Source organism: Leuciscus leuciscus (assembly GCF_965113295.1).
Source record: "Leuciscus leuciscus genome assembly, chromosome: 5".
In the NCBI taxonomy this organism is placed as follows: domain Eukaryota; kingdom Metazoa; phylum Chordata; class Actinopteri; order Cypriniformes; family Leuciscidae; genus Leuciscus; species Leuciscus leuciscus.
The window spans coordinates 23101100-23115098 of NC_138729.1; the positions used below are offsets into that span (position 1 = coordinate 23101100).

At 37.2% G+C, this 13999-nt stretch overlaps 1 protein-coding gene across 1 annotated transcript; it reads right to left on the reverse strand.

The window, feature by feature from the left end:
• Positions 1-6387: 6387 nt before the first annotated feature.
• LOC309498976 (uncharacterized protein) lies at positions 6388-7985 on the reverse strand. The gene is made up of 2 exons (XM_082169973.1): positions 6665-7985; positions 6388-6529 (listed from the first exon to the last, which is right to left on the reverse strand). Exons 1-2 carry the CDS (start codon positions 7474-7476, stop codon positions 6445-6447), a joined length of 897 nt encoding a protein of 298 aa, XP_082026099.1. The 5' UTR covers positions 7477-7985; the 3' UTR covers positions 6388-6444.
• Positions 7986-13999: the final 6014 nt, after the last annotated feature.

The window sequence follows — 13999 nt, forward strand, 5'->3', positions numbered from 1 at the left end:
AGCGAAACATAACGATGTCTCTTGTCAAAAAAACTGCTTCTTTCAGCAGGTTATTTTCGCTATGTAATATGTATTGATTGAAAAAATGGAGAATAATAAAATTCGGATTTCAAACGCAACGGCGAGTTTATGAAACTCAAATTAAGATTATATTTAGCCTACAGTGAATTTAGAGAATCAGTAGGCTATGGGCTGCCGGTGGTGCTTGAGTCTGTATTTCAAGAGTTCAGATGCAAAAGCCTCTAAATGCCATCTGAAATTTTCTTCTAGAATGATAATTTTTATCAAGCTCGTATATTTAAGTTCAGTAATTTCACTTAAATGGCAATGAAAATTAATTGTCATTTAAGTGAAATTACTGAACTTAAATATATGAGATTGATAAAAATGATCATTCTAGAAGAAAATTTCAGATGGCACTTAGACGCTTTTGCATCTGAACTCTTCATTTGTCATTCTGTGTTTCTGTGAAAAAATACTAACAATAATGAAGCTAAGAATAGGATACGCTACGGGGGAAAGAGGTTGCTAATGCAATGCTAAATAAGATATTATGTAGCCTACAATAACAATTTTAGAGAAAGAAATAACATTACGATGTCTAGAAATCACATTGGGTTTAATTTTGTCTTTTGATGAGATTTACAAATAGCCTATATATTCTTAGAGCCAAGAATTTCCATGGGAATAAATCCATATTAGCCTAATGTGCTAATTAATGTGTGTTGTCATTGACAAATAAATAAATATACAGTTTACATATCTATATATAGAAAGAAAAATATTTCCAAAACAATACACACACACACACACACTGAAAAAAAGGTTTAGGTTCCAATTAAAAAAATTTAGGGTTCACATCTATATTTTATAACTTGAGCCAATGAAAAATAAATAACTTGCCCTAACCAATATTTTCTATGTATTTTCTAAACCTTGGCACAAAGTATATTTTTCTTATTGAAGAAAGTCAATTAATTTAAATTCTGTTTTTGATCTAAACAAAAATATATAGATTTAATAAAATAAAAAATCACATTTAAGAAATATGTATTAGACATTATTTGTTTTCTCCAATCATATAGATATAGATTTAATTATACAATTATTTCTCATTTTTAAAAATACAAATTAATTGAAATGATTTATTTTAAACAAACAAAAAGATATGGATTTAATAAAACATGTTTACCATTAAGGAACATTTCTTAATATTTAATCTTGTCCAAAATAATTTAAAAAAAGAAAGAAAAAAAAAAGACAAATAATTTTCATTACATAGATATTTATTAACTTATACATTACTTACACATATCCACAATTTCAGTACTCAAGTGTCAGATTTTCAACTTCTAAGAGCTGGCAAACATTGACCTTAGAAAACAACAGCCTTAACCGAGAACAATGCAGTGAATTAGGGAAATGTGACAATTTCTCAGTTTCATCACTACTAGAAATGCAGCTGTAGTCAGTATTTCACTATCTTCCTTTTTTTTTTTTCTTTCTCCATCTATCTCTTGTTCTTCAAAGTATGTACTGTGACACGTCCGCCCAGTTACCTTTACATGCACACATGCACACACGCACACACACAAACGCACGCATCTGTCAGTTCCTGACTGTATTGGTTTTGTTTTGGTTGTTTGTTTGTTTGTTTTCCCTGTTTGTGATCCCAATTTATGTACATCTTGCAATAAAAAAAATAAAAAAATAAAAAGAATCTCACTATCTCTGTCCTCGTTGTATTTTATGATGCTACAAATGATATCCAACTGTAAAAAAAACATTGTTGAAAAGTCAAAAATTGGAATGGAAGTACAGAGTTGTTGCTATACACCGTCCCATTTCATCTCATTGGTGTAAACTGGCAGCTTTCAGAACGCTGCAGCACGTAGCATTGCGTAGAACGCCGAACCATAGCCAGCCACTCAAACATGACATCATTTACGGGAGTAAACTGGGATGTGTGGGAACCCTGAATTAAGCTCTATTGTAGAGCTGGTCATAGAGCCTCTTGACTTTGTTTGTCATGCCTTTTGGGTCCATGATGACTTTCTGGATATATTCAAATGTCTTGGGATATTCCAGACTGAATAAGGCATAAAGAAGGCCCAGGAGAATGGCAACAGCATTTGCGAAAGACAGCAAGTCGCTCAGAACCTCTTGTCCCTCAAGTATGATGCCAATGTTTGTGGGTACAGCTTGTGCATCTCTGATGACGAAGATTGCCATGCTTTCTTGCTGTAGATTTTTTTCAGCCTCTTCCTTCTCCGACACCTGGAAAAGAATTTAGGAAAAGAATAAGGAATCGATAAAGCTTGGGTTTCCCCCAGATTAACCTCTTAACATTCAGACGGCCCGCAGGCTAATACCGTATATTCTTATATTCAGGCCAGCTAATACCGTATTGGCCTGAATATAAGACCACCCCCTATTTTTCACTCATTTTTGAAAAACAGCTTTTTGAAGACCAAATCTTGTTTTTATACAGAGTATTAATGAATGAATGAATGAATGAATATATAGGCTTGTTTGAGATGCACCTAGACTCGCCTGAAATGTAGTCGAGAGTAGGTGGCTGGAGGAGTGAAAAAAGCGCAGGAAAGCCGGACAGTTCTCTCTTCTCGCAGTGGATCTGACACCTGTGAGATCAAAGATGGATATCACGGGATTCACGCTCGTGCACAGTGTTGCTAATAAACTGGATGTAATTTAAGTTATGTTGCTTTTATATGAAAATGAAAATAATTATAATGAACAAGACACCCATTTAATTACATACCAAAGTATTTATCAATCTTTTTTACTTTAATTAGCCTACAGACATGTTTTATATTTTTTATAAATATAACAACAATCAAATAACCCATAGATCACACTTTCAGAGAGTTTGGGAATACTAACACATAATTTATACACATAAAAACATGATATCGGAGTTTTAAAATCAAACATTTTAAAAGAGAACAATACATCATGGTTGTTTAAACCAATGAGCATTAAGCTGTGTCGTCAGCAAGTCGTTTCCCATCATGCTTTTGATCAGCGCAGTTGGAGTAGCGCAGAGTGCAGTTGGAGAGCAACTGCACTCGACTGCAGAATCCGACACGTCCGCCTTGCGCTCGCGAGAGTTTTTTGACATACGTCAGCAAGACATCAGAGCAAGGCGAGGACACATTTCTAACCGGCATATGCATCTCGCGCTGATCACCGGTGATCGGTTCTGCGCAGATTTTGCTCATCTCAAACAAGCCTAAAGAATGAATGAATGAAAACATCAAAAATGACCGCCAATAATTTTGAAGGGAAAATTAATACAACATTAAAAACAATATATATATATATATATATATATATATATATATATATATATATATATATATATATATATATATATATATATATATATATATATATGTAAACAACATAATTGTATTATAAATTTAACAAATTAGAATTGAGTAATAATTAATCAAATTAATTCCTTAAAAGGTAACCATTTAAAATTAGTAAAATTTACAAAAAAAAAATGTTTAAACACATTTTTTTTATTGCCAACATTGAAGACACGTACGTTCTTCGTACGTCGCTAACTCAGTTAGCTGGATTTGATTGTTGACGATTTGGCTTGATCTTGGATTGTTTGGTTCTTCGAAGCTCATCCTGGACTTGCTGTCATAGCAACAGGTCCGTAAGCTTAAACCTGCTCGGGAGCAGCTTATTTCATGTTAACAGGATTAGACTGCGGCTTTATAAGCGGAGCTGATACGGGAAGTCCAGCGCAGCGCGATAGTGCACTTTCTGAGATTTTTTTTTTCTTTTCTCGTGACTCGTGAGATTGTCGTTTACATTATTCATTTGTTGGAAACGCACATTTATTTTTGACTTGTTGGAGTCGGGCTTTAACTACAGCACAAACTGTTTGCATTGCCCTAAGATTATTTGCAAGTGGCTCTTTCCTTTACACAATTGGAGATGCGGAGAACTTGATGGAAAGTGCTGTCTGTCGTGTCATTCGGAGTTTACCTGGCGCTTTTAGGTTTAAAAAACAGTTTTAGGTTTTTTTGTGGCATTTCCAAGCCACTTAAGACCCAATGTTGTAAAGCAGTTTTTTTTAAAGCAGTTTTTTTTCAGGCTATCATAATTTTTTATGAAGATCATGCAATCATGACCATGCCGGTTACAGTATATGTCACTCAGGCTTCACTAACGTGATTGATACCATAGACTATAGGCTAGACCATAGACTGCCATCAAGGCCTCAATGAAGGGGATTATGTGAACAGAAAGGGGGTTCACAATGTAAATGTGCAGCCCAGTTACTATTGTAATTCTTAATATTCCAGATTAGTAATATTATATCAAATAAAAAAAAAAGGCAGTTGACTAAAATCTTCCATATCACAAATGTGAAAGCAAAATGGCCAGGATCTGTGCATGACTTAAGAATTTTCAGAGATTCACATTTATGCACATTATTTGAAAGTGGTAAGGAAAGTTCCACAATTAAATATCAAGCTCACATACACTTATGCTGATCCTAACAGAACTGCATTTTAGGTGATTATGACATGTTCCTGCCTGCAGACAGGTGTTTTATGACCCCATTCCCTGACCCAAACCAGTTACAACGCAGCTCTAGCCAGGACAAGGGCACACAATGAAATGAACTTTGGCTAACTAAAGGGAATATTTCAGTGTCTGAAAAGTCTGAGGGTTGCACACCTGACAGGGCCTGTGACATTGTTGCATGTGCCATATTACACAACATTGCCAAAAAAAACACTTTTCATTAAATGTTTAATAAAAGACAAATATGCTTAGTTCCTTGAGTTTTATTTCAATTGTTCTTTGTGTAGTGGGATTGCCCCTTTAAGAATAGTCTGCGTGGCCCTTTTAAAAATCGCGCACGGATTGCATTAAGTGGGTGGGTACGTCAGGTACCGATGTGACCTGTTTGTGATCTTGTATTTCCTTCATTCCTCGGGAAAGGTAGGTTTTATTAAACTGGTGGCTCATAGACGGGAGGGAATTATAAATTTAGAATACGGGTGTTCGTGGGAATTTAACTTAATTCACATGATTGATTAATGTGTTTGTTTGGCGTAATTTTAGATTAGTCGGGTGCGTCCTGGCATTGTTAGTGAGCATGTGTGAGTGAGTATCTTACACGTGAAAGGTAATCTTATTTTTCCCTTACCCTGTTTGATTAGGCTACAAATCTGAGAGGAGTGGGGAGGGAGAAGAAAGCAAACCAAAATGTCTATTTGTTTTTCAGAAGTTGCCAGCTGCTGCTTTGCTGCGGCTTAAATAGCGTTTCCAGTATGGGACGCGGGATGATTCATTGAATGCTCGCGATTGCATTGAACGTGTTCTATTGCCTGTACAACGCTCACGTTGGATGCGCTGTAAACCCGTGGTCTGTGATTCTGGCGCCACCTGGTGTTCGCTCACTTCGCTGGCGTAATTTCATTGATTTGTGTCTATTCGTGATCTGTGTATTTTGTTTAAGTGTGCGTGCAATATAATTGAATTGAAATTGTTTTGTTTGCTTTATTGTAGTATTATTATTATTATTATTATTATTATTAGGTTTGTTTATTAATTCATCCATTGTTTATTTTGTTATTTTGGGTTGGTTGTATAATTTCTTTGTCTTGCTTTACATTGATAGCCTACTGCTCCATTACAGAGCTGATTAATTGTGGTTTATTTGTTCTTTTGTTCTTTTTGACTTTTAGACAGGGTCAATTTTCACAAAATCAGAACCCCGAAGGCATTTTGTGATTATTTATATTGTACAACATTTCTAGGGGTATTAAGGGGTGCTGAATCCAAATCTGCTGTATATGAAGCTCAAAAATGTCCCAAAATGCCTCAAAATTGAGAAATTAAAAATGGCCGCCACCAGGCTGAAATCTATTTTTCAGTATATCTTTTTGACTAAACAAGGTACAAACAAGAAATAAATGTGCTTTTGTAAGTTTTCCTACATGGGCAATTCAATGCCATATTCAGATTTGAGATGTAATGTGAAGAAACTGCTTAGATATTGCAAAAATAGTTGTTTTTAACTATGAACTATTATTAACTAATTAATAATTAAGTTATTATTATTATTAATATTATTATTACTATTATTGTTGATATTATCAGGCTACATTTACTTACTTTGTATTTTGTTTTGAGGTCAAATGTACAAACAAATACAAAAAGTTACAAACTTTAAATAAATGTTCACAGGTTTTCACACATGGGGAATTTAACATCCTGTCCTGATTTAGATCAAGTGTCAATAATCAGCTTGAACATCACACAAGTATAGAGAAAAATGTGGTCATTAGTGATAAAGAGGTTGTCAATCAAATAAGATCCAAAAGCAGGAAGATCCATGGGTCATGGTGATATTTATTGAACTATATGCCAGTAAGTTACAGTGACAGCTTATTCGCAGTCCTCTTCAATGTTCTGGCAAGTGTTGTCAAGTTTCCTGCAGTTGCATGCATCTATACATTCCATGCGACTCTTTCTGAATAATAGAAGAATAGAATAGATAGATTACAACCAGTACAAGTACAGGTACATTGGAATACTCTACCAGTCTATCATATTTGTACATTCTTGTACACAATGATCAACATCAGCTAATTCCCTATACACATACCTGCAGCTGCAGCATTGGCTGAGGCATCCCTTGGTACACCCACATGAAGTGAACTCCCTGCAGGCTTTAGGCATAGGTGGCAGAGACATTAGCCGTGGCACTAATTGACCTTCCTTGTGCATCCATCCCATTTCATCCACTGGAGGAAGATCAGGATGTGGCAGGTGAGCTTGGTTCCAGATTGTCGCTTGATAGTGTGAACGCATGATATGAAACTTTACTGCATCTGAGGTTGGAGGCAGAGTCTCTTGTGGACGACCTTTGCAAAACAACTTCACTCTTGCTTTGTTGCATGTATCAACCTCGGGCACACCATACATCTTACAGATGAATTTCTCTGTTGAATTCACAATATCTTCTGTGAGAGGGCCCTTCCCAAGGCCAGTAAGATCGGTGTGATGTTGCTCGAACACCTGCCAGGCTGTTTTCTTTCCGTGACCGCTGAACTGAGACACACTATCACAGCCAGTGATGGCATGGAAGGCAAGAAGTGTGTCCACTTGATCATCAGAGAGTAACTTGCGAATGTCATGTACTGGAAAATACTTTGGATCCTTTGATGTCCCGGCTTTCATGTAGAGATGGGTACATCCAATTCTGTCATGATGTGCTAGAAGTAGAAGAAGCACATCTGTGTCACGAGCGGACAGGACTATTGTGTCCATAGGAGCATGGATGCAGTGCAAAATCAGTCGTGTATCAGCCTCCTCATGGTCAGCACTCAGAGAGGAGATTTCAAGTTCTGGATCTGATGACTTGACAGTGGTCGCTTCAGCAAACCCACCTGATACTACAACCACTACGGCCGCCATGTTAGTTTGTGCCGTAGACGCAGTTCAGAGAATCAGATCTGTTGGATTTACAACACGTGAATTCATCCACTTCTCCCGAAATACATAAAAGTAAGTGCCAGGTGAACTGGGAGAAGAATAGAGTAAACTTTGAAGTTACTTACACAATGTGTATCTGATATGAATAAAACGTGTCTAATTATAATGGAAAGGATTATTATTGCCTCTTCCATAGACATCAGTGTGTATTTTACATACTCTGAATGTATTGTTTTTTTTTAGTTCTTATGTGAATTTATATGTCTGAAACCTAAAATAAACATTATGTGGTTGAAAACACTGAAAAGTTTTGATATATGACAGCTCTGAGCGCGCCTGTCTCTGGCTTAGCGCCAGCCAATGTGCGAAAGCACATTTGAATTTAGCAGTTGATCACATGATGCACTGACCGTTCTAATCACACCGGTATGATCGTACGCTCCAGGGACCAGCCTAGACTGATCACACCGGTGTGATCATACGTGCGAAAGGGTTAAATGAAATAAATTTAAAGTCTTTCCTCCAATCAGTCAGTGTAAAAGCAAGTGTGTTAAGTTTACTGACATTGATGTCATTAGCTAATCGTGCTAATAGGCTTCTTTTAGTGATAAAAAATGCTAAAATACACTCACCTAAAGGATTATTAGGAACACCTGTTCAATTTCTCATTAATGCAATTATCTAATCAACCAATCACATGCCAGTTGCTTCAATGCATTTAGGGGTGTGGTCCTGGTCAAGACAATCTCCTGAACTCCAAACTGAATGTCAGAATGGGAAAGAAAGGTGATTTAAGCAATTTTGAGCGTGGCATGGTTGTTGGTGCCAGACGGGCCGGTCTGAGTATTTCACAATCTGCTCAGTTACTGGGATTTTCACGCACAACCATTTCTAGGGTTTACAAAGAATGGTGTGAAAAGGGAAAAACATCCAGTATGCGGCAGTCCTGTGGGCGAAAATGCCTTGTTGATGCTTGTTACGAGGTCCGACAAAAGTTGCACCACCACAACCAATTTTCGACCCGCACAATTTAACTAAACACCCGGGGATTTATTTCAATCATAGAGCACCTTAACCCCGCCATAATAAGATTCCCGGAGTCTCATCTCCCGCTTCATTAATTAAATGATATAATAAGCCATCGAAACCAGGAAGTATAATAAGAAAAGTATTTATTAATTACATAAACTTAGGAGACAAAAAAAGAAATAAGCTGATTACCTCAGGAGGGGGAAAAGCCAAAATAATAAACCAAACTCAAACTATCTACCGCAGTACACCTCTTTCCTTCTCAAAATAAAGAATAAACTAAACAACATAGTCTTATCTCCCTGCTAACCTCAAAACAGGAGAAAACGGAGGAAAAACAAAAAAAGGCACTCACCTCCCTACATACGTCTCCTTTTGTTACACGGGTGATTCAACAAGTTTTCACATTATGAATACAAGCAAGGTTTCGAATAACGTCGATGGTACAACAAGGTAAACCACTAAGTCGGGAGAGAGGAGAGCTCGTGGAGGAAACATCCAAACACGCTTAAATCAAAGCCGCCATGCCACTTCTGACGTCATCGTAATGCCGTGCACCTGTACGTGCTCTAACAAGCGCCGCTAGGAGAGAAAGAGAGAGAGAGAACCACAACAACAACAAAACCACATGCACAAACACAAGAAAAAAAAAATAACATCATTCATCAAAATCATTAAATTAAACAACGTAACAATGCTAGAGGTCAGAGGAGAATGGGCCGACTGATTCAAGCTGATAGAAGAGCAAAGCATTTGTGAAGCCACAACACGCACAACCTTGAGGCGGATGGGCTACAACAGCAGAAGACCCCACCGGGTACCACTCATCTCCACTACAAATAGGAAAAAGAGGCTACAATTTGCACAAGCTCACCAGAATTGGACAGTTAAAGACTGGAAAAATGTTGCCTGGTCTGATGAGTCTCGATTTCTGTTGAGACATTCAGATGGTAGAGTCAGAATTTGGCGTAAACAGAATGAGAACATGGATCCATCATGGCTTGTTACCACTGTGCAGGCTGGTGGTGGTGGTGTAATGGTGTGGGGGATGTTTTCTTGGCACACTTTAGGCCCCTTAGTGCCAATTGGGCATCGTTTAAATGCCACGGCCTACCTGTGCATTGTTTCTGACCATGTCCATCCCTTTATGACCACCATCAAGGCCGCATTAATGCACAGGCTTACCTGGGCTGAAGCCCAGGGGCCTCCCAAGTTCAGGGGCCTCCCATGTTCAGGTTCATGATGAGCTGAAATGGTCATATTGTCAGATTTTGTCGCTGTATGTCGCTAGTCGCTTGTGGACGTTGGTAGTGCTGTTGCTCTAATGTTATTGTTATGGTGCGTTCACACCAAACGCGAATAGCGCGTCAGGCGCGAGTGATTTCAATGTTAAGTCAATGCAAAGACGCGTTTACGCACGTCTAGAGGTCCCGCGGCGCGAATGAGGCGCTTGCACGTTTACGGTGCGTGTCCACTACAGCGGCAAAAGTCCGCTCAGTGCCGCTGGCAACGCTGTAACGTCTCCGCTTTGGGCTGTGTCTGTTGCAAGTGTGTTTAATCTAAGTTTTTTTAAACACACGGACAGTATCGTCAGCGATGCACGCGATTACATTTAGAAATAGACAAGCTTTGTTTCCAAATGTACCAAGCAATGATCCTTTCAATTTTATAAACTTTTATAAACCCGGCCAATATAATCACAATTAAACACATCCAAAATAAAATCTTTAACATGTATATAAGAACTGCAAAGCGTCTAATTTGTAAACAAAATGATTTACGCACTAAATCCAGCATAAACTCACTGAGACTGTCGACAGTTTCTTTTCCATGCATCATTTTATTATATCCATGTTTGTGGTTAGTTACAGTAAATCATATAAAACAGTGAAATCGCCTTCGAACTCCTTCTGTCTTGCCTGCACTGCACTCCAGACGGTGACGGGAGCTGAGCTCCACTGAAAGGCTTCTTTCCTATTGGTTGTCGCTCGCGAAAATCGCTTCTCATTTGCATAAAGTTGAAATTTAGTTGCTGTGTGTGACCACCATGTACCCATCCTCTGATGGCTACTTCCAGCAGGATAATGCACCATGTCACAAAGCTCGAATCATTTCAAATTGGTTTCTTGAACATGACAATGAGTTCACTGCATGTCCTAAAATGGCCCCCACAGTCACCAGATCTCAACCCAATAGAGCATCTTTGGGATGTGGTGGAACGGGAGCTTTGTGCCCTGGATGTGCATCCCACAAATCTCCATCAACTGCAAGATGCTATCCTATCAATATGGGCCAACATTTCTAAAGAATGCTTTCAGCACCTTGTTGAATCAATGCCACGTAGAATTAAGGCAGTTCTGAAGGCGAAAGGGGGTCAAACACAGTATTAGTATGGTGTTCCTAATAATCCTTTAGGTGAGTGTATATACTACAATTATTTAAACTACATAGATAGATAGATAGATAGATAGATAGAAACGTTATTGATCCCCTTGGGATGTTTATGAAAATATGTCACATTATGAAAATATACACTGGACATGACTTTACCTGTTAGCTTGTCTTATGTTTCCGATCAGCCGTTCTGAGAAGTGTGAGAAAAGCTAAGCTCGGGGGATAGGCAGGGTGATATTGGGGAGGACAAAGGTTGGGGAGTGTATTACAGCACATTTGACACATTTTACCTCAAAACAAAATACAAACTAAGTAAAAGTAGCCTGATAATATTAATAATAATACCTTATTAATTAGTTAATAATAGTTCATAGTTAAAAACAACTATTTTTGCAATATCTAAGCAGTTTCTTCACATTACATCTCAAATCTGAATATGGCATTGAATTGCCCATGTAGGAAAACTTACAAAAGCACATTTATTTCTTGTTTGTACCTTGTTTAGTCAAAAAGATATACTGAAAAATAGATTTCAGCCTGGCGGTGGCGGCCATTTTTAATTTCTCAATTTTGAGGCATTTTGGGAAATTTTTGAGCTTCATATACAGCAGATTTGGATTCAGCACCCCTTAATACCCCTAGAAATGTTGTATAATATAAATAATCACAAAATGCCTCCAGCACTTTAAATAAGCACATTTTCAGAAATTCTGCCTAGTCTATTTGGTTTATTTGGTGAGTGCTGAGTGGGTTTAAATAATAATTGTATTTTTGGTTTTGGTTGGTTTGAAGTGTTTGATTTGTATTTTGTTTTATTATTTGAGCAGTGAAAGGTTTTATGCAAGGACATAACACCGAAGAAAGAAACCAACTTATTTAGTTTGTCTTTTTTTTGTGAATTGTTCTTTTGTTAGTACATTTTTCTTTTTGTGTGTGTTTGGCCAGTGTATAGGTGGCCGGCCCATGTGAACCGACTAAAACGAAGCCCATTGGGCTGATTCATTCACAGTGATTAAATTGTTTTTATCATTGATGTTGAGCTCAATGTGTTTTTAGTAATTAATTGATAAATAAAAAATTGTAGTCTGTGGTTTTGTCTCTGCTCGTCCTTTTCATTTAGTTGAAAGCCTGTTTGGGGAGGCTTGAAAATTTGGGGTCTTGAGTACGGGCCTTATTAGTGTAAGCTGATCGAGTCATACGGTCACATTTGTAAAGAAAAGCCAGTGTTCAAATGCCTGCAACAAGAGATATTAGACACATGCCTCATGTAACAAATAAAAAGGAAAAGTTGGCTATACACTGCCCACCTGTAGGCCTATGTCTCCTCTGTCTGTGGAGACTCTTCTGTAGGCCTTTCTGTAGATGTGGAATCCTGCAACTTATATTGCAGCCATAAAGCATACAAGTATAAATTAAGTAAAGTTATTTATGCACTTGCAGGTAGGCTAGTTCCTCCATATGACAGTTATCTGAGAGGGTTTATTCACTGTCCAGTGCAATGGAAACAAATGGACATTACAAAGTATTATACTTTCTTTCCTTTGGAAAGTTAGAAAATGTCCACTTATATTTCAGCCACCACTTTCTTGGGAACAGATACAAGTGTTGGTGTATTATGTAAAGGTGCACAAAAGAGGAAAACACAATGTCATTACAATGACCTACACTCGAGAAAAATGTGATCAATAACTCATGGCAAAATATTTTTACATTAACATAAGTTTATCAGTTTTCACTTTCACAAGTCAAAGCAATTCATCATTACTCAAGATTTAACAGTTGAAATGACTATACGGCCTTAATTTAATGCAGCAAAAATTATTTTACAGTGTAGGCTACTAAGATCTTTTCTTCTTTTTTTTCTCAGCCTTTTTGTTGGTTGCTTTTATAAACAGACAACCATTTATTTAACAGTGCCTTTTATAAAAGAGACTATAATATAACAAAAAATTACCTTCAAAAAAGTACTTCACTTTTATTTGTTCCCATGTTCTAGTGTGGTGACTCTGACATTACAATGAACAAAGTAATTATGCAATTATTAAAATACAAATATATAGGCTAATACGTGATAAAAACATCTAACATGGCCACTTCTAACGGATTTAAATTGTCTGCTACTTTTTGCCAGCCCTCTCTCCTGGCTTTTGCAGACTTTGAGGTGTTCCCTGGCGTTTTGATTAAACATTAAAATTCCGAATTAACTTCGACTATTAGTTCTTGCTCTGCTGAGGAGAAAAACTGAGCCCGCTCTTTGGCCACGCTGAGCAGCCAATAGCAGCGTTGCTGATCAATGTTTCTACTATCGATACATATCCCCTTTTAACCCAGCGCATGAACGTGCAATTATCTCAGATAACTCAATCCAGCTATACTAATCATATCCGGCAAGTGTGTTCGAAGAACCTAATTAGCCAGATCATGATTAGCACGATGATATCATCTTATATGTGTCATTTGATCTCGGATGTAATAAGCAACGTACGAAGAACGAGCCCCTGATGTTAACTTTTACGTCACCATTATGGTGATCAGTGTTTGTTTTAGTTGGGCTCTTGACCTTAAATCATTAACTTTAGATTTTGGTTGGCTGCTGTACCTGAGTTATAACAGCCAGATGAACAACGAGAAAAGGTGATCTGATGGTATTGGTTATGTTTTAACATAATCATTATTTTACAATCATTTGACCTGAATCTCTGAACTCATATAGATCCCAATTTACTTGGGAACCTAATTTACCAATTTAGGTTTACTTTATTAATTATAGCAGCACTGTTCTTGCACAGCATAATATTTTGAACTTTTACAATGTAATCCATAGATTTCTTAAACGTGTCTCATATACAATATATATATATACTGTATATATATATATATATATATAATTTAGTTTTTAGACACACAAACATCAATAATCAGCCTGTGAATCTCAACAATGTTGACAATTATAAAGCATGTTGCAGTGCATTCTGGGTGCCACCAATCAAAACTCATTCATGGCTCCCATCATACATTGCTGCATGAATAAATAATGAGCTTATGATCAGAGGTGATCTGTTTGTCACCATTGCTGAGATTC

Coding starts and splice junctions, on each gene's coding strand:
- LOC309498976 (XM_082169973.1), bottom strand. CDS start 7,476: ATGGCGGCCGTAGTGGTTGTAGTATCAGGTGGGTTTGCTGAAGCGACC. Junction 6,530..6,664: donor AGCCAATGCTGCAGCTGCAG/GTATGTGTATAG, acceptor TCTATTATTCAG/AAAGAGTCGCATGGAATGTA.